The 24232-nt window shown below is 27.4% G+C and overlaps 1 protein-coding gene across 2 annotated transcripts; it reads left to right on the top strand.

Moving 5' to 3' along the window:
* The first annotated feature begins 443 nt into the window (after positions 1 to 443).
* On the top strand, positions 444 to 22961 carry Nprl2 (Nitrogen permease regulator-like 2). Of its 2 annotated transcripts, XM_067264362.1 has the most exons (11): positions 444 to 574; positions 786 to 877; positions 4145 to 4313; positions 6455 to 6563; positions 6676 to 6812; positions 9779 to 9799; positions 18481 to 18578; positions 21065 to 21195; positions 21266 to 21383; positions 21458 to 21612; positions 22775 to 22961. In XM_067264362.1, exons 1-11 carry the CDS (start codon positions 479 to 481, stop codon positions 22840 to 22842), a joined length of 1194 nt encoding a protein of 397 aa, XP_067120463.1. In that variant the 5' UTR covers positions 444 to 478; the 3' UTR covers positions 22843 to 22961. The 2 variants fall into 2 exon arrangements, with proteins under 2 accessions (XP_067120463.1, XP_067120470.1); XM_067264369.1 differs by lacking the exon at positions 9779 to 9799.
* The last annotated feature ends 1271 nt before the right edge of the window (positions 22962 to 24232 follow it).

Consider the following 24232-nt stretch of genomic DNA (forward strand, 5'->3'; position numbering starts at 1 on the left):
AATCATCGAGGCTATCGTATCGTTAAAAATTATTTCTGCATTTTGTACAAACAAAATAAATATATTAAAGAATATAAAAAACATGAAAATTATACTTTAGAAGTAAATTTAGTATCAAAAACATTCGATTCAGCACGACACAGTCCGACTGAAAATCGTTCCACTTTCCGGCCATTCCACTTACCGACGTTTCACTTATCGACGCTCTACTGTATTTAAATTGTTAAACAGTATTTTTATTCCAGAAGTTACAGCGCCACCTGAAAAAAAAACTAACAATACAGTATATCAATAATAAATATAAAATTTTTCTTTCCATTAAAAATTTTTAAAATAATATTATCGTAATTAAAAACAATTAAAGGTAAATAATTTTAAAAAAGTATAAGACAATTGGTGAATATAATTAGTCAGAGAATATTCTGAATTAAATCGCATGACGTCGTTACGATCAGCTGATAATTAGCGGCGACGAGAAATGGAATGTCTTAAATACAATGCGGCCGAAAGCCCTATCAAATGCATATTTTTCAGTGAATTTCACACCACAGCCGGTCCTAAAATTACATTTCAAGTTAGATATAATTTGTATATGTTTTACGTATGCAGTAATAGAATTTTAAGAATATATAAAAATCATTAATGCTCATGATTCAGTATTAAAAATTAAACTCTGACTTTAATCTTTATTTTTAAGTATTTGAATTGTGTTTTTATTTTAATTTTTATAATATGTATGTATTTTTTTCAGACAATAAAGTAATTCTGTTTATTTTTCTTTACAGACACCAGAAGATTATGTATCTAAAGAAATATTTGATGCTCTGAGTGTGTATATTATTCCAAAACCTGAATTACATGGAAAGTTAATAACTGTGTAAGTATGAAAATGAACTAATTGTGAAATTATACAAAAACACATCAATTCTTTTTATGATAATGACGTGATTTCGTACCTCGATGCCTCTTATGCAACAAAACTATGAAGTTGTGTCGGTAAGTTCGTCTGCACTGGCCTAGCGGTAGCGTTAGGCCTTCGGCATAGAATAGTTAGCTTCTCAGACATCCCTGCCTTTTTGCCTTTTCTAAAACATGCAAATCTGGTTGACAGTTATGTCCCGTGGTCGATAAAGCCAGATCCCCGTTGTTCTTCTTAGAAGAACGGATCCGTTGCTCGTTAAACTGCCACCTTAATGCATATATCTATACGGTCTCCAGTTCACGTGCACTGCTCTTCAAACTTTAAGTATGATTTCATTATTCACAGAAAAATATATATATTTTTATATTATGAAATCATAAAAAAATATTTATATTTTTTTATGATTTCATTGTTTGATTATTAGTATTTACAGTTTATAAATTAATAAAACAATTATTTTTTTTATAAATTTTAAGAACACTTGCTGTCCAGGATTACAATATAAATTTTAAAATACCAGTTCCTTATTATGGCAGAATCTTGCTAATTCAAACTAATTGGGACTTGAACCCATCCTGATCAGTGTGTTTCAGATGATCTAAAATTATTTTTTTCAATTATTTTTTTTCATGTTAGTATGGGGTTTCTCAATACACTATCATAATAAAGTGGTTTTTATTAAAACGGTTTGGATAAAACCAAAATTTGGTAGTTAAATGGTTTGTTTCCCATTTACAGTATCCTTTATTTCTTTATTTTTGATTTTTTCTTCTATTGTATTATGTCAGGATGATAGCACCAGCAGGGCCAGCTGGTGGGCTGTGCAGACGGTGCAACTGCACAAGGCCAAGAGTTAGATTATGCAGGATTTAACTCTTGCGAAACTTAAACATTGATCATTTCATTATTTGCTAAGTTAACTAACTTTCACTAATCTATTTAACGAATGGTATGTTTACCATTAAAATATTATTTTTTTTGTTCAAAACTGTTATTTTTTTTTATTAAAAGGCCCAGCACGACAATCTTGCACTGAGCCCTGCTATTTCTCGGGCCGACTCTGGACACCAGCAGGGCCAGCTTGATAGGTGAGATAAGAAGGTGGCAAACAAAGTTTATGTATGTGGGTTTTTGACCTCATTCTCTGAGTAAATGTATGACCATATAGTTTACTTGTTTGGGTTAATTGGAATTTCAGACTATTGGTTCACCAAAGATTTTATATGAGAGAAAAATTCACCAAATTTCAGTTAAAAAATCACATTTCTATGTGCATTCCAGCATTCATAGTAACAAAGCAGTAGACAATTTCCTACTGTGTATGGTACAGCTTGTCCTGTCTCACGGTAGTGACAGCTGCAATGATGCATTCTCAAAGGTCCTGAAAGGTCTCTGACTGAAGTTGCATAAACCACATCTTTTACATAACTCTCACAGAAAGAAATCTAAGGGGGAGATCTTGGCAGTCATGCTATTGGGCATACCAGACCACAACCTGAACTTTCTCCTGTGGCATAGTCGTGGCTAGACTCAATGCTTGTGACACTTCTGCACCATCTTGAAGTACAAAAAAAAATCTTTATAAACCTTGATGAATTTTCCTGCCAGATGCCACTTGTTTTTATATATCTTAAACCATTCATTTTTTATGATGAATTAAAATCAGGTAATTTTGAGCCAAACACCATGTATTTTAAATATCATATAAAAACTATGACAACGTTCAATGATGATTATAAATATATTTAAATATTGAAATTTATTTATAATTTTTATGGTTAATTAGTCCATTACTTAAGTCATAAGATTGCCTGTAAACAATTTATAAAGTTATGTAACATTTATTAAAATCCTTATTTTTATACTTAGACTGCAATTAAAAACTTTAATCTTCTAAGTTTCATGTCAAATAACTGATATTTATTCTAAAACCTGAGGTTGAAAATGTAGGTGTAATAAATAAATTTTTGCTCAGCAAACATTAGGTGGTATGGTGATTTGATATATTTTATGATATTTTTGACATTTTCATTGTTTTTTTACTTAAATAAAAATTTTACTCAATTATGATTTTCATCTCAAGTCATTTAAAAATTTTGTAATATTTGTTTATATTATCAGTATTAATATACATCTTTTAGATTATTATTATTCAGTAATACAGATTTCGATGCTACAAAGAAAATAATAAAATGTTTTTGAGTTAAAGATAATGAAATCTTTAACTTTATTCAAACTAATTGGGACCTGAACCTATTCCGATCAGAGTGCTCATTATTAGCGAGGTTGAGGCTGAAGTTTTAAATGCAAAAACATGTACATCGGACGTTCGGTGCCGCTTTCCTGTAAGCCTAGAAGTTTGACAATGGTGTTTGGAAAGTCAGTGGAATCATGCTCGACATTCCAAACGCCATTGTCAAACTTCTAGGCTTACAGGAAAGCAGTGCCGAACGTCCGACGTACACATTTTCGCATTTAAAACTTCAGCCTCAACCTCGCTATTAATATTTTTAACAGATTTTCTTTAAACAAATCTGTTTCAAGAAACTCCACATTTTTGATTTCAGATTATAATACAAAACAATAAGACATATACAGTAAAGTGTCATTTATCCGAAAGTCGGTCAACCAAAAGCTTTCCAGTCGGACTGTGTTGTGCTGGATCGAACGTTTTTGATACTCGATTAACTTCTAAAGTATAATTTTTTTGTTTTTATATTTTTTAATATATTTATTTTGTTCAAACAAAATAAAGAAATAATTTTTAACGATACAATAGCCTCGATTATTATTATAAAAATTTTCGTTAGGCTTAAAATCGACGAAAATTCAACACGAAGCAACACGCGACGGAGAAAAATTTCAACATCGGATAGGTTAATATACTTTTTCGTACATAATCAGCTATCCGAAAAAATCAGTTATCCGAACAACCCCAGTCCCCAATTGATTCAGATAAACGACGCTCTGTATTTGTATATTAGCAATTGTACACTAATGAACTCGAATGCATAACGTTCATTATTCTATGACATTTCATAAAGAAACAATAAAATTATTAATAATTATAAACTAAAAAAAGTTAAGATAACTGAAATGAAATTATATAATGTGTTTAATTTTGATGTTAAAAGAATGTTTAAATTCAATACTCATTTGCTTATATATTAAATTATGTATTTATTTCTTTAATAAAAAAAATTAATTTCATATTTTTTATAGAAATGCTATGGGATACAAAATTATTGGATATCCAATTGGAATAGATGATCCTAAGTATATGAGGAACTGCTACATTTTTAATTTGTGTTTTGTATGTGATGCACTGATGAGAACGGTTCAGTACGAACCACTTGTTAGGAAATTAGCCAATTATTTAGTTACATTAGAGGTAAGAAATTATTATTTACTAACTTTTTTTAAACAAAATTATTTGTATGTGTGACAATCTCTAATAAATATAAACTTTCTCCCACTGAAGAATGCAAAATACTCTTTATATGATGACATTTTTAGCTAGAATTGAATACATTTACTTTATTCATATTCAAATATTTTAAATGCTTAAATTTTTAAACTGAGACTTTTTTTAAAGTCGTACAAGTCCGTCCATTATTTGTTATTGCAATATATTTAAAGGTTTGCATTTCAATACATTTTAAAAAATTGGTAAGAGCTAATAAACAACTGTTGTGTATTTTGTTGCGTTAGATAATGTAAATTTAGGCTGAAGAAAATGAAGATTTTGTTATACTTACCTCACTTTCAAAATTACTAAATTATTGTAAACATTAATTAAATAGTTAATAGCGAGGTTGAGGTCGAAGTTTTAAACACGAAAACGTGTACGTAGGACGTTCGGTGCCACTTTCCTGTAAGCTTAGAAGTTTGACAATGGCATTTGGAAAGCCAGTGGAATCACGCTCGACATTCCAAACACCATTGTCAAACTTCTAGGCTTAGAGGAAAGTGGCACCGAACGTCCGACATACACGTTTTCACGTTTAAAACTTCGGCCTCGACCTCGCTAATGTTTTAGTTCAATCAGCCGTATTTTCAATGACAACAAAATGTTACGATTAACAACTGCTACTTTACAACTGGTTAATAGTGCAGTGTTTATTTTTGTAAAATGTTATGATATTTTATTTAAATATTTATTAATTTAATGAATAAATAATTTAAAATTTGGAATTTCTGAATTACTACAAAATTCAGAATTTCCAAATTGGAATCTCTGAATTTTGTAATGTTCACATTACAAAGACAGGTTTATAAAATAAACTGAAAAAGTTTGTGTTGTAAACCCTTTTGCTGGGAAAATGTGTGTGGTTTTCATTTTTACTACAAGTAATTGGCTTAGTTTCTTCACACACAGAAGGTAATTTTATATATCCAAAATTACTTTGTCTTCCTATTTGTAGTGATTAAACTGAGAATTTTAAATTCTGAATCTCATTCCATTGGCATTTTACATATTTTATATGGTGAATTTTTTGCAAATTTAGTTCAGTGTATATTTAACCAATTTTACTGGAACTAAATTATACCATAAAGTATTTGACTAAAACTAATTTCGATCCAAGATTGACTTGCACCACTTTCGAAACGAACATGTTTGTGGAATGTCTACTGTCAAAATATTAAAGGATTTTGAATTATTTTAACTATTAGATAGTTTACAGATGAATAGATCATATTAAGTTTTATCTATTATCATCATAACCTTCATTGTTTCAAAAATGGCTTGTCCACTTTCAAAATAAATTGCTCAACTGGTTTCAGTTCCACGATTGTCACTATGAAAATGTCTCAGCAGACAAAATGAATAAAATTATATTTTAGATGGGTTTTAAATAAATAAAATAAATTTTGGAAGTGAAAGAAAGTTTAATGAGTTCTCAGTTTTTGACTATTTCCTGACTTAAAAAAGGAGTATTGAATGTTTAAAAAAAATGCTTTTAAAAGAAAATTTGCTCTTCAGAAAGAATGTAAATATTGGCTGCTGCTAATGATAAATTCAGATATACAAATTTTTTAATAATTTTATTCATTAAAGTAATATGGCAAATTATATTTTAATAAATAAAATATGACTTAAAATTTGGATAGTTCATTTATAGCTACATTTAAATAATAATAATATAATACACAGCAAGTCCTCACTTAATGTCATTTCAGTTAATGTTGTTTCATTATAATATTGAGAAACGAGAAGAGTACATTTGTAATCATTTATAATTATTATTGTTGAATTTTCTTCATAGAATCAATTTTACTGTTTATAAAGTGGAAAATAAATGCTGGAGGTTGCAAACATGATCCAATTAGAATAATATTAACTAAATTATATTTTATTCATATTATTTAGCCTGTGGTAAAATTGAATTTGTTATATGTTGTTTTAGGTAACATTACGGCTTCCAAGAACCTATTGACAATGTTAAGCGAGGACTTGCTATTTATAACTTATATTACATATGAATTCAAATTAAAAATAAATATAATATAGGATTTTCAATTATATTATAGTTAGAATGTAGTTTTTTATCAAATGAAGAAACAAAAGCACAGCTGCCATCTATAATGTCTCAAATTAGGACTGAATTGAATCAAAATGGTCACTGTTCTGTTCCTATTAGTAAGATTTATTGTTTTATTTCAAAAGATATTATTTAAATATCCTATATAAATGTAATAACAACTGTAATGTATATATTTTTTTCTAATATAAAAATTATTTTTATTGTTAGATGAAGCAAATACCATTTATCTTAAAGTAATAAGAGTTCATAAAGATCCGGTTCCTGTAAGAGATCACGATGTCCCAATATTTAATGAAAGTCAAAAAGGTATTCTGCCAAGTCAATGGGATCTTACTACACAACAGGTTAAAATCATTTTCTTTTTTATTTTATTTATTGTAGAAGTTTGGAAATAAAATTATATAATTATTTTAATTAATTCAATTAATAATAATATAATTATGTTAGTTGCTGAATAAACAGATGACTGAAGTAGTAAAGCCATCAGTCTTCTGCTCTGGGTATTTGGCTTCATGTATGGATTAGGTCCTCGGATATTTTCACAAGTAGTTAGAACCGGATACATTAGGGTCTGTCCCTCGCCATCCAGCTGCCAAATTTTAGGCCTTGCGAATCCATTGTGAACAAGAAAAAAGACCGAAATATTTATATGAAATTAGATGGATTGTTTTTCTTGAAAGTGCTTTTAAATATGTCCTGATTTAAAAATATCTGATTAATTACATAAATTTCAATTCATAAATAATTGACTATTAATATTTGAATTTTAATGTTTATAATAACGAACATATTAAAAATGAATCTTTTTAATCTTTTGTTGAGTTTATGCATAAAAAATTTTTTAGAAAATGAAAAGCTGTCCACACAACAGTATGTTATAATATTACTTAATAAATTTTTGTATCTTCAAAAATATTTATTTAGCTTTGAAAAATGCAGTTTATAAATTTCAAAGTTTAGTTTTTTTGTTTAAAACCTAATTAAAGAACTGTATTGAACAACTACTAATTAAATAACTTATCTAAAGAATTATTGAATTATAATACTTTTAAATATAATTAAGTTTAAATTGACTACCTTTTTTATGACGTACAGTATATAGAAAAATTGAAATAATACAGATTTAGAATTAATGTCTTTTTTTATTGTTCACAATGTATTTGTATATTGATGCATATTTAATACAAAATTTAATACTGTAAGTACATTTTAACATTCATCAGAGTTAATTGAAAAATGAAATAATTTTGCCTATGGTTGAGCTTTCATTTATTAAATTTTATTAACGTTCTTTGATTTATTCTTCATAAATTTAAAATCTGAACAATATTTTACACATTTCATAAAAAACCTTTTTGCAAAGATTAACGTTGATATATAATTTATTTAAATTGATATTGAAAATTAATAAGATTATCTTTTATAAATAGTCAGATTACAATTACTCAATCACAAATTTTATTTAAAGGAAAAATTGGTTGAAATATGATTTCAAGTCTACTAGAATAATTGTTATTTTATGTAAAAGTTCTATTTAAATTTTTAAGTATAAAGGATATTATTATTAATGTGTACTGTATGCTAAAAAATTTATTAAGGTATTATATTATTACATTTTATAAAACTAAATGTAATATAATGTATTTAATTCTCTTTAAAATATTCAATGATTTTATATCTTAAATTTTTTTAGATAATGATACAAATATATATTGCTCATAACTTTTAAAACTGAATCATTTGATAAATATACCCAGTATTTAACCAGTGTTTACACGAAAAATAGACCGAACGACATTAATCATTTGTAAATTATCTTAGGATTAATCATATGATTTCACAATAGTTGATATGTTATAATTAAAAAATTATCATCATTTGACTCGTGTATTTTATAAACAATATAAATTTAAAGTTTTTAAATTTATATTAAAGGAATCAAATCTGAATGGTCAATAAACACCAGAAATTTTTCATGTACGGTCCGTCTTGGATATGTTGAACCTATCACTCACTATTTGGCTTTCCCCATTGTGGGCCTGGCCAAACACATGATGGGTATGGGGAAAAAAAGACTCTCTTAGTACTCATAGGGAGAAAAGAGTTAAAAACAAAAAAATTCCTAAATATTTTTTACTTAATTATCATCATTAATAAACTAAATGCTGTAGTGAATAACAATTATCATTAATAAAGTAATGAATTGTAGTATTTTTTTTTTATCATTAATACTGAATTATCTTTTTTTCTATTATCATTTTATATTGTGTATAATGCATGAATATTGTGTAAATTGAGTAATAGATTGTATATTTAGAATATCATTTTAATTTTTATGTAATTAAAACATATTGAGTCATCAGTATACTACAAAGATAATATTTTAATTGAATTTGCATATTCTGAGACTTGAAAATTTGTGCTATTGACAAAATATTTTAAATTGATTAAATTCTATTAATAATAAATGAGCTTAAAACACAAAATATCCTTCATCATAATCACAGTGTTCTATAGAAAAATTTTCAAATAATGGACAATGCAATATTTGCAGCTGAAGGAATGCAGCAAAAGATTGCTACTATGTAATAGATATGTAAAAATAGATTGTCAGATGTAAGTAAACTAATAAAAAATTAGAAATAAACACACAATTTATTTTGGATTATTTTATCGAAGGACAGAAAACGTAATAATAAGTTATTGGGCTGCAGTCTTCAAATTGAAACCTATATATTCCCATTGTCATATGTCTGTCTGTCCTTCATTAATCTTCAGAATGGTGTAAGCTAGATGAAAATCAAGACTGGATATGGAAAACTTAGGACCAGATGTCTTGATTAACTATATACAGAATTCCAGTTTGGACTGGAAGTCACTTGATTTCAATTCAAAATTTTCTCAAGAGTTAGAAGACTGGCACAACTTGATTGTTATCAACAGAAATATGATATACAGGGGCAAGACCCCACTAAAATCCAGATCAAATGTGAAAGCTTGGGGGGTCAGAGATCCCGATTAACTATATTCGAACTTCTGGTCCAGACCAGAAGTCACATGATTTTTTTAAATTAAAAGATAATTAAAAACTGCAGTTTGGTATTGTGATAATGTCACAATAAATAATTGTTCATTGTTGTTATAATACTGGGTGTACTTATTAATTGATGAAAATAAAGCTAATTCAATACATTTATTATAATTTTCATTCTTTTTAAATAACAAACTTGCTTAATTCTATGTTAATTTATTATATTTAATATCACAAACTAAATAACCAAATATTATGTTCCTATATGCTATCCCACAGTGGGACCTCACTTTAATGCAGGTAAGATTCATTACATTATATGGATGTTAATCTACATTACTGGACTAATACTTGCTTGATGTGCTTCTAATATTTAAAAAAAAAAAAAAAAAATTTAAATCGCTGCTTGCAATTGCTCCATACTAACATTTTATAATACGTCTCTTTAATTAATTGAATTCTGGTTAGCTAAATTACTTTAGAATTAATAATTATAGTTTACTTGTATTTGTAGTTTTGTTTTGTTCATTGACTAATAATTTATTAGTTAAATACTATTTAAGTACTTTGACAAATATTTTTATATTTAAAATTCTCATAAAAAGCATATAGAATAATACAATTGGAAAAAACAATTTTAATTAGTAAATAAATCTTTTACAGATTAAAAAATAGTTAAATCTTTGTTGAAAGTGGTCAATTTTCTGTTAAATAGCGCAAGTCCAAAAATGTATATACAATAAGATTTTGCCTAATACTACTATATTCAATGCTGTTTCATTATAGCATGTTTGGTAAAATCATGATTTTTCGGAATAGAAAATTGTAGTACTCTAGAAAATTCCTGAACTTTTCAGTTTCAAGCAGTAATATATACTGTATTTACTCGCTTATAAGACGAGATGTGACTTTAAAAATCAAAATAAAGAAAATTAAATTTATTAATACAATTTAATTTTATTTCGTTTAATCAGAAATAAAATATCAAATGCATGTAAATGCACACGTTGTCCTGCGAAAATTACTGGCACAGAAAAATTTTGTAAAATTGACAACATAATTTGTTCATGTGAAGTTGGACTATCGGGAACCTTTTTTGCCAATTTTTAACAGTCAAATCCGCTCTCCGTCAATTACACTTACGAATTTCTCCAAATACTTACGTCAATTTCTGAATAATCATCCGTTTTCACATGGGAATGAATTAAAACTTATATCGGGCTCCTGTACGATTTCGGAATTTCAAATTGGAATTCAATTCGAAAGCTTTGCTCTTCCTATTGCTATTATTCATCTTTACTCCTGACAACACACAAGAACAATTGAAACAACACAGATAAAATACTTTTGTTTTTAAACACCAGAGGGTGAGCATCCCATAAAAAATGCGAATACGTGGTTACTTAACAAAAATTATTGCAAAAACATAGAAATCCTTTGCTCGCGCATATAGGACGACCTAGGTTTTTGAAGCAATGAAAAATGAATAAAAACCTTTTCTTACATGCGAGTAAATATGGTAATTTAGAAATTGCTCGTCCCACGGCAAGAATGTTGGCAGCAATGATTTTTGAGAATTAGAGAACAAAGTATCCAGATAGAATCTGCAATTTGATTCTGAAGATGATGTGTAATAAGACATTGTCAGCAATAATATCACAACAAATCTCACAAATTATGGAACAATTTATTAAAAAAAATTATTCAGATTATGATCAGAACTCTAAAGTTAAATTACTTTAAATTATACAGTACATTATGGAAATTATATCTACAGTCAAAATATTTATAAGCAAGAAAGATACAATAATTGACTTGATGTTATATCATCAAAATATCAATTGTCTGAGAAGACCTACATCTGGCCCTTTATCCTTTCATATAAGATGTAAAATTATAGACATATAAATTTATAATTATATTAACATATATTTCAACAGTATTGTTTGATATACATGTTCAGTATTTTCTAATTATGTTTGTGTTTTAATCTATCCTTACTCACATCATATTAAAATGGTCTCGTTTAACACTGTTTTATGAATACATACTAAGCATTAAGTAATAATATCAAAAATGGCCCTCCAATACAATCTAGAGGGAATATCGTCCACGGAAGTCTCAAGAATGACCGATCAAATTAACAAAGATAAGAAATTTGTGGGCATATGTCCTAGTGATGCTCAGGACTGGAAAAAATAGAACACGTAAATAAGCATTATCACAGGACATACCGGGAAAGAGGATACTAAGCATTAAGCAGGCTGTTTCTTTAATAAAGACAATGATAATCATATGCTTTTATCAAACATAGATATTTGATTAGTTGAAAAGAAAAATGAAGACTTGATTAAAGAAATATATTTATAATTTTTTTTTATGAGAATTAAATCTACTTCTCTAATAATATAGTTTTAATTGATTTTTGAACTTGCCTGTTTTTCAGAGTATTACCTTTTCTTTGTTGTTCATAAAAAGTATTTGATACATGAATAATATCTAATAACTATAACTATTTAAATTTTTTATTGATTTCACTATATATATATATAAATTTTAAAATTATTCTATATACTAATAAGAAGAGAGATTTAAATAATAATCTCAAAAAGTAATACAACATGATTTTTGAGATTGTAAATTATGAAATCACATAATATATGTGCTGTATAAGCACAAGATTTAAAATTTGTAAGAAATAATGATTTTTTTCACTAAAAAAGATGTATAATAAATATTTGTCAAAATATTGTACATTTATTAATAGCAATTTAAAATTCATTATGTAATCTAAATTTATATTATTTGTATTTAGTTTACATAATGATGTTTTTAACTACTGTATTTATTTGAATAAAAGGTGCACCTATATTTTTTGAATCCATTTTCAGGAAAAAAATATTTTATTAAATATAAGATGTGCTTTTTTAAGCCAATTTTCAGAGCAAAAATTATATAAAAATGTACTCATTAATAACGCCAAACTTAAAATAAGAATAAACTACACTGTCTTTTGGCATTAAAATCATTTACTTTAATAGTTTTTAACTATAAACAAGTACTTTCAACATTTCAAAGTGTCATCTTTGGGCAGAGCATACATAATATTCAAACTACAATTTTTGTAAAGTATACGTTAAAAGATTCCAAATATGTGGTTTAAATCTTAATGCATAGTATTTTACAGAAATTGAAACATATGCAATGTAGATTTTTTTAATTAACTTAAGATAAATAGGAAGCACATTATCAATGAATACAAGAATAAAATAAATAAATAAAAAGAAAATAAAAATGTGGCTATCTTAAAATACAAATATATATGCAATTATTTTAAAATTTTGTAAAATGTAATCCTTATCTCTAGTAGTTCATGAGTGGGTTTGTTACAGAGCTCTAACATTATTGTGTGTAGTGACTCCCAGAGAAAGAAGGTTTTGCGATTTAAACATCACTTAAGTAGCAAAGCTTCAACCCATAGAGATGTAAAATTATTTCCTAATATTTTTCTGGCAAGTTTAATAGTAATCCTATTATTATTAACATCATCCTGGTATTCTTGAAAATGATATGCTAGTTTTCTGTAGTAACCCCATATAAAAGATTTTTGATCCTGTACAAAGGGATTATGTTTACTTCTGATTTCTTTAAAAAGGCAAAACTATCCCTATCTTTACAAAGAATTCTATTTAGATATAGTTGAGGCTTGATGGAAAGCATAGCTTTGTTTCTTGAATATATATAGTATACACTATGTATAGTATGAACTATACATAGAGTAACAGCCCCTAATACAGAATGGAAGGTTTTGCAAACACCAGATATTTCTTTTTGTCAATGGTGTGTGAAGCAGTGGATGGAAAGACAGGTCTGCAGACCAGGTTATTAATATACAGGTATACATCACCTTACGTCGGTAATTGGTTCCAGGAGATGCGACGTGAGTCGAATTTACTTGTCACTAGGCTGAACCACAAATTACCATTCCCGTTCTGTATTTTATTTATAAATGCATTTTTAATAATATATGGTTAATAAGAATCCATTTTAAGCTTACAAACACACAAATTTTAGGTTTTAATATAGTATAGAAAAAAGTAATCTAATCTAAGACGACAACACAGAAACACAGATGTTTTCATGTTTTGTTCTCTAGGAATTATCATGATTATATTAACATTTACTGTAAATGTACATATCTTAATATGATTTTATGTGCTTTTAACACTTTTCTAGTGATATTACAACTTCAATAATTGTGACGGACGGATGTAAAGTCGAATAAAATGACTTAAACTTGATTTTTATTTTTCCATATACTTTTTTGACAAATGACGTATAATCGAGAACGACGTAACTCGAGGTATACCTGTACTTAAATTCTGCCTGTGAGTACCCAGCATTGGATACTACTATAGCCACCAGTTATAACTCCTCATAAGGGAGACAAAGGGTTATAAATATGCCCTGCAAATAAGAGTGGAAATAAATTATGTATTATGTATGAAAAGAAATAGGAGATAAACCAAATTTATGGCATACTATGTAGTAAAGATGAATAGTGGCTTTATGTATGGATGAATCTAATATGAAAATTTTTCTATCTTCTTTTTTGATTGAGAAGAAAATCAAGGGATAAACATTAGATAAAAATTTTACAAAGATTAGCAATTCTTCAAAAGAACCTTCCCAGACACAGGATATCGTCTACATATCTAAGATATTGTATTGCAAGAAGGGAGGAGAAAACTTTAGATTCAGTATTTCTCATGATCAACTCAGCTAAAGTGACAAAGTGGGGAGCCCATGGGTATACCCTGTTTTTGCAAAAAAACATTGGCCATTAAATTGGAAATAATTAAGTTCTGTAATCAAGAGGAAGGCCTCCCTTTTATCAAAAATTTGTCAAATATAAGAAGTTACTATATTTTCAAGCATAACAGCATCAAAGTGTGGAACAGATGGATACAATAAATTTCTGTAAAATACTACACACTAAGATTTAAACTACATGTTGGGAATCTTTTAACAAACTTCTAAAAAAAAAATTGTGGTTTGAATATTATACACACCATGCCTGAAGATGACATTTTGAAATGTCAAAAGTACTTGCATGTAGTTATAAACTATTCAAGCAAGCAAATTTAATGCCAAAAGACAGTGTAGTTTATTCTTATAGAACAAAACTTTTTAAATGAAATATTTTACAATTAAAATTTAAATATTGCATCATAACTCTTCTAAACATTGGACAAAATCTGATTTGCTTACGTAAATGAACTTCTGCTACCCTATTTGACTTGTGACAAAATTAATCTTAATTAATGATTTATGGCTTACAGTGCACTTCATAATGTCAATCAAAAATTATTTGATGGCATATTCTGTTAAATTTTAGTAAATAAGTGGCAATGGCTTGAAAATTCTTCTCTGGAAGCTGGCAATAGAATATTCAAACTGACAGAGGGCAGAAGTGTTTATGAATGGTGCAACATCTCCAGAAAGAGGAAAGGTTCCTTGAATATAAGATGCATGGAATTTTTAGTGACAAAATTTGTCCCTTATGTTTGGATAAATACAGTATATTGTGTTGTTTTGTTTTATTATTAAGTACTAACAATATCGTGCAAGATAAAATAGAAGAATGCATGTCTTTTTAATGCTATTTTCTGCAATTTCAGTTTTGGAAATATTTGATAAATTTGAAAATATGCTGTTAGATGATTTTTAATATCTAAATGTATCAAATTGAATGCATAATTATAAGAATAATATACTTTAATGGTGAATTGTGGATATAACATACATTTTTTTTAATCGGTTTAGGGGAAAAAAGCATAAATAAGTCATTTATAACAAATTTACTTTAAAATTATTTATAATATAAAAATTTTCTTTAGCAGCCATTAAAAGAACAAATTTTCAGAATTTAATTTAAATAATTAAAAAATAATAACCAATATATAATACTTCAGTCCTATTAAAATATATAAAATATAAATTTCACAATACAAAAGTTTTTAATTTTAATCAAGGTATTGATCACTTTATAGAACAGTTTGAAAGCTATCATTCTTTCTAGATAGAAATTATAATAGATTTTTTTACAGGTGTCCATAAAGCCTGGAAGCAATGGTAAAAATATCTGTGTGGATGATTCCAATGTGCTGAAAAGAACCCAAAGAAACATGTTATAGTGATTAAGAAATTGTGTGGAGCTTTAGGATTGACACTTGGAATCATATTTTAAATGGGATTAAAATAGAACAAACAATAAGACATATATAGGGTAAATTTCATTTGGTTCTAGACTTTTTGGACATCTTGTATTATTGCGTTACTTTTGTTTAGATATAATTAAATTTGCAAAAATAATAAATAAGTATGATAACCTAAATACAGTAGAATTCTTGTAAAAGCCTTACTGTCCTTAAATTCTAATATTATTGTTAATTGTCTACTTGGACTTTACTTATTAATAGGACTTTATACTGGTGTTTAAAGATTGGCACAGTAATGAGAGTTAGTTCAGGAAAGAACAAAATTTCTTTATTATATCACCTGTAGTAATAATTTCTGTCCTATTAATAAGTAAAGTCCAAGTAGACAATTAACAATAACAGTAGAATTCTGCTTTACAACTTGTACAAATTTTCTCTTTAAGCATAGAATTTCATATAAGTACTTTGTTAGCCATTTGGTTTTGCATTATATAGGTCAAACTATATTAGTTTTAGTTGAAATCACTCAATCTATGCAAAATCAGAGTTTAATTTATAGCACCTTATTTTACATGCTTTTCCAACAACTAATTAAATCATAATAATACAATATACTGTATTGAAGAGATGTTATGAATGAAAATTTTTTTATATTAAAAGTTTTGTAGAAGTAACATCGTATAAAGTCCCTCTTTTAATTGGATTTCTATTTTTTTTATATGGTAGAATTTGACAATCTTATGAAAATTTTGAAAACAAGCTTTGAAATATAGAAGCAAGTGGTTTCAATATATTCATTTCTGCATTTTTGACAAAAAATTTATAACTGTTAAAGCTGTTACTGGAAATCTATTTGTGAAATAAGATTAGCTTCTACTCACAGCTGCGGAGGGAGGAGCTGGTGATTTTTCCTTACACCTGGAAAAAGCTTAATGGTGGTTCCTACCTGTATAAAATTATTATAATACTAACTTCCAAGTGCATAACATGTCTAAATGACCTTTTCCCAGTCATAAAAATATTAATTTCTGAGTAAAATTTAAAAATTCCTTTAAGACAAGTCAAAATGCTTTTTCTGAAAAGACTTTTTCTTGCTAAAAAAAATTACAGAAAGAATGCTTTTAATGCTAACTAGCATTATAAAAATTGGATTGAGAATGTACTGTAAATAAATTTCTTGATTTTTATCAACATCAAATATTATTATATAAAACTTTTTTATATAATTTGTATTTCATTTGTAAGAATACTGTAATAAAATAATTTTATTAATCTTCTTCCTTCATATATTGGTTATAATTTTTAATTAGCTACTAAAAAATTACTCTGCTCTAGTTTCATTGAATTTGCGGTTAGATTTACCTTAGGTAGACAAAATGGCGGCTCGTCTCTGATTCCAGCAAAGAGAAGAAAGGAAACAGTGGGGACGCACGTTCTAACCTAACCTAGCCTAGCCTATTCTAATAAATTACCATAATTATTACCAACCAAATTATTAGAATAGGTTAGGTTAGAACGTGCGTCCCCACTGTTTCCTTTCTTCTGTTTGCTGGAATCAAAGACGAGCCGCCATTTTGTCTACCTAAGGTAAATCTAATCGAATTTGCTAAAGAAGATTTTTAGAAATTCAAAGAACATCCTATATATATATATATATTTACACACTTTGCAGTTTATACTATACAATTATTACAAAAAATAATTTAATAAAAGTCTAATATTATTTAAAGCAGTCATGAGCAACCGACAGTCTTCAAGGTCTTAATTTATGGCCCCTGGTGCTGGTAAGGTAATTTTATTTTCCTGTTTTCTGTCTCATGCCACTATGCAATGCTAATTAAGCTTAGATCTATGATAAAGAATATACAAACTAAACTTGATCAGTTAAAAAAATGAAAATAAACTATACATTACTATTTTATAAATCATTAGCATATATTATTTTAGTACCTACTGTATTGGAGGTTATAGAGTATGTTAGTAGTCGGCAAGCATAAAGCCTGTAACTAAGACAAAATGCCTGTGGCCACCAGAAGCCTTCAAAGTTCACTTTGCATCCTTCATCCAGAAAATGTTGCTCGTTACTGATTTAAAGAATGCCAGATTTTTATTTAAGCTATTATTTTTTCAAATTAATTTACTAAAAAATTGATTTATTTATGCTTTAAATATTGAATTTTTATATTATATATCTTTGAAGTTTTAAGTAACAACAAAAGATTTTTCTGTGTAAACATTAATTATTTCTATAATTTAATGTTTAAATGCACTTCATTAGTTTTCTCAGATTTGTTCACTGTATAGCTAAATATATTCGACATGTATTTAGACTTATAAATCATTAATATCGTTAAAACTAATTTACAATTTTGTTTTTATTGTAATAACACAATTTAATGAAGAATAAAATAATTAAAGTTATGCCATTTTCTAAAAGCATTGACATTAATACTATAAATTTATTTTCCTTGTTTTATTTAATTCTATTTTACTAATTAATTGTAAAAATAAATTACAAAAATAAAACTTTTGTATGACACATTTCTAAATTTAATTAAAAATTATTGATGTAATATATAAACGTATAACAATACTTGAACAATTCTGGGATATATCAAGGATGAAAATAAAAAATTTATCTCATTCTGTGTGAATTCATCCACATTACTCTTTATGAAAATGTTTAATTTATATATTTCGTAATTATAAATAAAAACTGTGTATATTTTTTTTTGCTAAATTTTACCGAATTCCTAATAGATTTTGCCTTACATTGACGGTTGTCGACACGTTAGTCGAATTGCGGCAGAAGCCGACGTAGAAGTCAGTCTTGTGAAAGCTTGTATTCAAAATATGGTGTAAGTAAATTCATTTGCATATAAGAAAATTGTAATTTATATTTAAAAAAGTATGATATCTGTATTGTTTTTACATCATATTTTAAATTTAATTTAAATGTAGATGCATTTTTATTTTGCTTTCATAAAAAGTTGTTTATTTGTTTATGCGTGAATAAATTTTTTTAAACACCGAATTATACTTCCTGTAAAAATTTAACATTAAAATTTTTTTTCTATATGAAATTACGAAGCTGGCAAGATGGCTGAGGGGTCCATCAGCCATCTTGCCTACTGTTCCGAAGGATACGGGATCGAATCTGGGCAGTTAAAAAACACCTCTAAGAATTTTTTTGGGTTGGTCCATCTTAAGATGTCAGGTCTTGTCCCTCACTACTCAGCCATCTCATTGTAGGTCTAGCTAAGCCTACAATGAGCCTGAAAAAGGGTCCTCTTATTTTTAGAACCTCATTTTATTAAAAAAAAAAAATGTAATCGTCAAAAGTAAATACTTCCAAATCTTCCTTTAAATCCAATTTCTCATTCAAAAATAAAACACATTTGAAATAAATGTTCTAATATTTTCAACCTAAACAGATAATGCACATATAAATTTTAAATTGAAGAGACAAAAATGTTTTAATTACAAAGAATACAAAATTAAATACAAATTAAAACATCAAATTATAATTCTATTTGTGAAATTTAGAATGGAAAAAAATTGATTTAGAAACTTCCTCGAAATACTTTTTCTTTTCATTTACTACTGGTTTTCTTTCTCAGATGCTGCACAAAAGAACAAAATGACATATGTAATCATACAAAATATGTATAATAATACAGTAGTGCCTCATACTTCAAATTTAATTCGTTCAAGGAAGTCATTCAAACTTTGAATCGTTCGTAGTCCGAATTATTTTTCCCATTAGAAATAATGGAAAAAATTGTCTTGTATCATTTCATTTGATGTTCTTCGAGAACATCCAGTCTTTATTGCTTTTTCTTTTTTAAGATTGAATGAAGAGGTACAGGTATACCTCACCTTATGTCGGTAATTGGTTCCATGAGAGGCGATGTACGTCGAATTTACTTGTGTAGTTACGACGTAAGTCAAAACTACGGTGGAAAACGCCAATAATGAGCACTTAAAGACCGTTAAATAAGACTACAGCACAGAAACACAGATGTTTTCGTGTTTCATTCTCTAGGATTTATGATGATTATACTAACGTTTACTGTAAATGTACATATTTTAATATGATTTTATGTGCTTTTAACGCTTTTCTAGTGATATTACAACTTCGATATTTGTGGCGGACGGATGTAAAGTCGAATAAAATGACTTAAACATGATTTTTATTTTTCCATATACTTTTTTGACAAACGACGTATAATCGAGAACAACATAACTCAAGGTATACCTGTACTTCATTTAAACAAAAGCTCCTAAAACTCACAAAACTCAATACTTACTGGACCTTATATTCTAATCTAATCTGGATCAGCATTTTGGATGGTATTCTTATTGTTTGCTCACATGAAAAGGATTCTAGGATTCATGAAAAGGCAGCAAAATCTTACAGGAGAAGCTTATTCTTAAAAAGTGAAGTGTTCAATATTAAAAGCATTTTATAATTTTTCTACTGTTTTATTCAGTCATATTGAATTTTATTTAGAAGTTAATAATAATCAATGGCATTTAGGTCTACGTTCTAAATTTGGTAGCAATATTAATTAAACGTTATTGACTATTGTTTAAGAGAGAAAAAAAATTAAAACCTACAATTGATTATTTTGTGTTATTAAAAAGTATAATCGATTATTTTTATAAAATAACAAAATTTAAATGACTTACATTCAGTTAATTGAACTACTTAAAGTACCGTTTTAACACAGTTAAAAGCAACTTGATGATATGTCTCCTAAAATTATAATAGAATTCGCCTGTTGATTATGTAAAATCCGTGTCACTTTTGTCATGCACACAGACAACTGTCCAATTTTCTTCTACTTCATTGAAATGCTGGCTGAGTACTATGGTCATCACTGCCTGGAGATCAACATTTAATGCCTTACAATGAACCATTATCATCACTCATGAAACATTCTAATTATGGGCATAGTTCTATATAGGATAGAGGGGGGGTCATATTCCCCCAATATTTATGTACTTTCAAATTCTCCCCTCTCCCAACATACATTTATTTTATACCATACTACAAAAATTAGAAGCAGAAATGAGTATTGTACACAACAGGTACATCTTATTTTTTATATCTACTCAAAATCTGACAATGAGAAATTTTTATTACTCATTAATTGGTCCGTATTCCTTATATACACAAATTGATGCCGATGATTCAAAAGCATTATTATTGAATAAATAAGTAATTGTAATAGATATGCCAATTAGTTTATTTTAGTTAATTATTTTAACATAATAATAAAAATATACATTAATATAATATTACTCTTTCAATAATTATATAAATGTATATATTTGAAAGGTATTACGAAGTCGTTTCCCTCATCCCAATCTTTCAATATTCAAATGTTTATACTCCAACTTCGAAAATATCCTCTCTAACCAAAGATATTCATCTTCAAGAAAAATGTATAAAATATGTTGCTAAGCATGGTAAATATACTTATAACAAAATTATTTTATTATTTATTTAAAAAATAATAAATATATTTATTTATTCTAGGTCATCAAAAACCTACATTTAAAGCAATATTTGAATTTTATTGCGGCTTAAGGCCAGGAATAACGGTCAAGGATTTATGCACTCGAAATAATCCGCATTTGAACGGGATCGACGAAAGGTAAATTAAATAAATTATAAAATTACTTTTATAATCTATTTTATATATTCAATCTTTTTTATTTATTTATGCAGGAAATTAATACAATTTGGTTTAATGCATGGATTAATAAGAAGATTACAAAAATATCCAGTCTTATTGTCGGCTGACTCAATGGCTACTAATAAAAATTCTTTGATAAAGCATTTTACTGGGAGTCAGAGTTATGATGAGATATGTAGCAAAACAGGTAACTTTCTCACTTTTTCCTTAAAAAACTGTTATTTTTCAAAAATAAATTTGAAAAGTTGATTTTCGAAAAAAAAAAAAACTTCTATCTTTCATTTGCGACAATAGAAACAGTCATTTGTATTTAGATTAAATATACTAGCAGATTCAAATTCTAGAATAACAAATTGTGTTAAAATAAAAAAAATCACTTCATTTTCATAGAAGTTTATTTACATAAAAGATATACTTAATCAAATTATTTATAATTTTACCTCTGTTTGTAAGAATTTATATTTTAAATCTCGTAAGTACATCGCCAACTGCCTTAAATAATCAGGCTAATTTTTGGATATAAACGATTAAGATTAGAAAATAAATTTGGCACTTGAAATAGGCATTAGGTGCCATCTCTTATTAAAATTAATAATTATAGTAATTTAGATTAAACTGGAAGAAAAGAATCGGCCCGAAGTGGGACTCAAACTCGCAACTCCCGCTTATCGTGCGGTCGCATTGCCAGTCATGCTACTCGGACCTTCAGTCCGATCTCCTCTTCCAGCATATATAAGCCAAAGACATAACCATCAACGGCTATTACGATTATTTACGGCAGTTGGCAATGTATCGGCTTAATGTTATTGGGTTTAGTACGATGTTTATTAAATCTTGTATTATATCATAAACAAATACAGATCTTCAAATTTATCTTTTATACTGCAGAGAAGTTAAATATATATTTACAATAAATTAACACCTTTAAATTTTCAGCAAAATGTGTTTAATTTCTGAAATTTGAAGGGGTTAATTTATCCTGACAGATACATTCAAGTGGCTTATTATTCATTGTAAATTTATTTACTATCATTTTAGAAGAGCCTATTTTCTAATATTTTCTTAACCAATGCATTGTTATGGGAATATGATTAAAAAAAAATATAAGATATATAAATGAATAAAAAAATTTATTATTGCATTCTATTGCTAAATCATAAATTAAAAACTTACACTGGTGTTTGAGCATTAGAATTACTTTTTCAAAATATTTTATGTAAAGAGAACAGATAAATATATCATTTTTTATTAAACAGGCATATATTTTTTTTAAGAATTTAATTTTTTGTAAATATTTATTATAAATTAACTTGAAAATAATTCTCTTTTCATTTTTATATTTTATTAAGGTCTAAGTTATCAAGAGTTAGAAGAAAAGGTCGAAAAGGAACCGGCCGTCGTCGTTTGTTGGAAATAACGTTCATAAAAAAAGTAAATGTAAATTTGTATATTTATAAAACAAAAATTTAAATATTGTCAATATGTACAGGACTCCAAATGGAGTTGCTTTTTAGTAAATAGTTACTTTTTTACATATTTAGTTACCATAATTATTTTTTCATTAAACAATTAAAACCATGTACAGTGAAACCTGTAAAAGAAGGAATCCTGCTTGTGGTGGAATTTTTTGTCAATCTGAATGTGGTCTATAAAATTTTAATGTTAATTAGAATTGCATGAAGCTGTTTAAATATGGAAACAGAACAAAAATATTGTCATCAATCTAAAAAAATATTGAAAATTTCTTTTCTTCTGTCTACGTTATGATATTTTTTTCCCTTCCCCTCCAGTATTCAACTAAATTTAGAAGGTATGACAGGAGAAGTTATAAAACATCACAAGATTAATTTAGTCATTTTCCTTTGACTTAAGCTTATAATTTTCTTTTAAATTGGACTTGTGTGTTGCTGTAACTTTCGACCTAACATCAAAAGTAAAAGTTACAAGAACACACAAGTTGGCACTAGAAAACAGAACCAAAACCAAAGTTAGGGCAATGCAATTTTGTCTTAAATTTAAAAAAAAAATCAGTAATAAATATAGTGATAAAAGAAACATATAACAACCTTTTTATTCATTTGGGAAAAAAATATATACAATCATAGTCATAGATTGGTGCCACAAAACTATTTGCATTGCAGCAGTCTGTTAGTTTTTCTTTGTTTCTGTCGGATTGTTTAGCTCCTTTAAAAAAATTTTTTTGCATTATGCAGTAGAGATCCAATCTCTCACGATGCAAATCTTTCACTATGGTTACATGTCAAACTTTGGCTGAACTTATCCAATCTTTTAAAAATACTGAAGTTGATCATCCTGAGTGGACTAGTGATGAGGGAGGATATCAAGTTTTTGATTAATTGACTTTATACAAATTTGAGGGTATGCTAAACAGAAAAAAAATCGGTAATTTGCCCTTCTCCCGGTTTCTTTTTTGTGACCACCTTACCATTGTTGACTTGCTCTTGGAGTAGTTCGTATAGTGCGGTTGAGGGTGTGGGTGGACTCATATATACAATGCCCAAAATTTGCAAAACAAGGAAAGCATCGTGCTTTGGCTCGCTTTAGTCTTTGGTCTAAATCCAATTCGGTTTTAAAACAACACAAAGACAATTCAGCATTTTTGATGCATTCTTCCTTCTTGCAAAGAAAATATTACTGAAAGTGTCATACATTATAATAAATAATAAACAAACACAAATAGTGACAGTTCTCTCTATATTCTATCAATAAAGGAAATTACTCCGCAGAGTATCGAGTTCAAAAAATAAATTACCCTAAAAGTTCATACTTTCAACACAAATGTTATG

Source organism: Centruroides vittatus, unplaced genomic scaffold (genome assembly GCF_030686945.1).
Source record: "Centruroides vittatus isolate TY-2023 unplaced genomic scaffold, ASM3068694v2 contig_1042, whole genome shotgun sequence".
NCBI classification, from domain to species: domain Eukaryota; kingdom Metazoa; phylum Arthropoda; class Arachnida; order Scorpiones; family Buthidae; genus Centruroides; species Centruroides vittatus.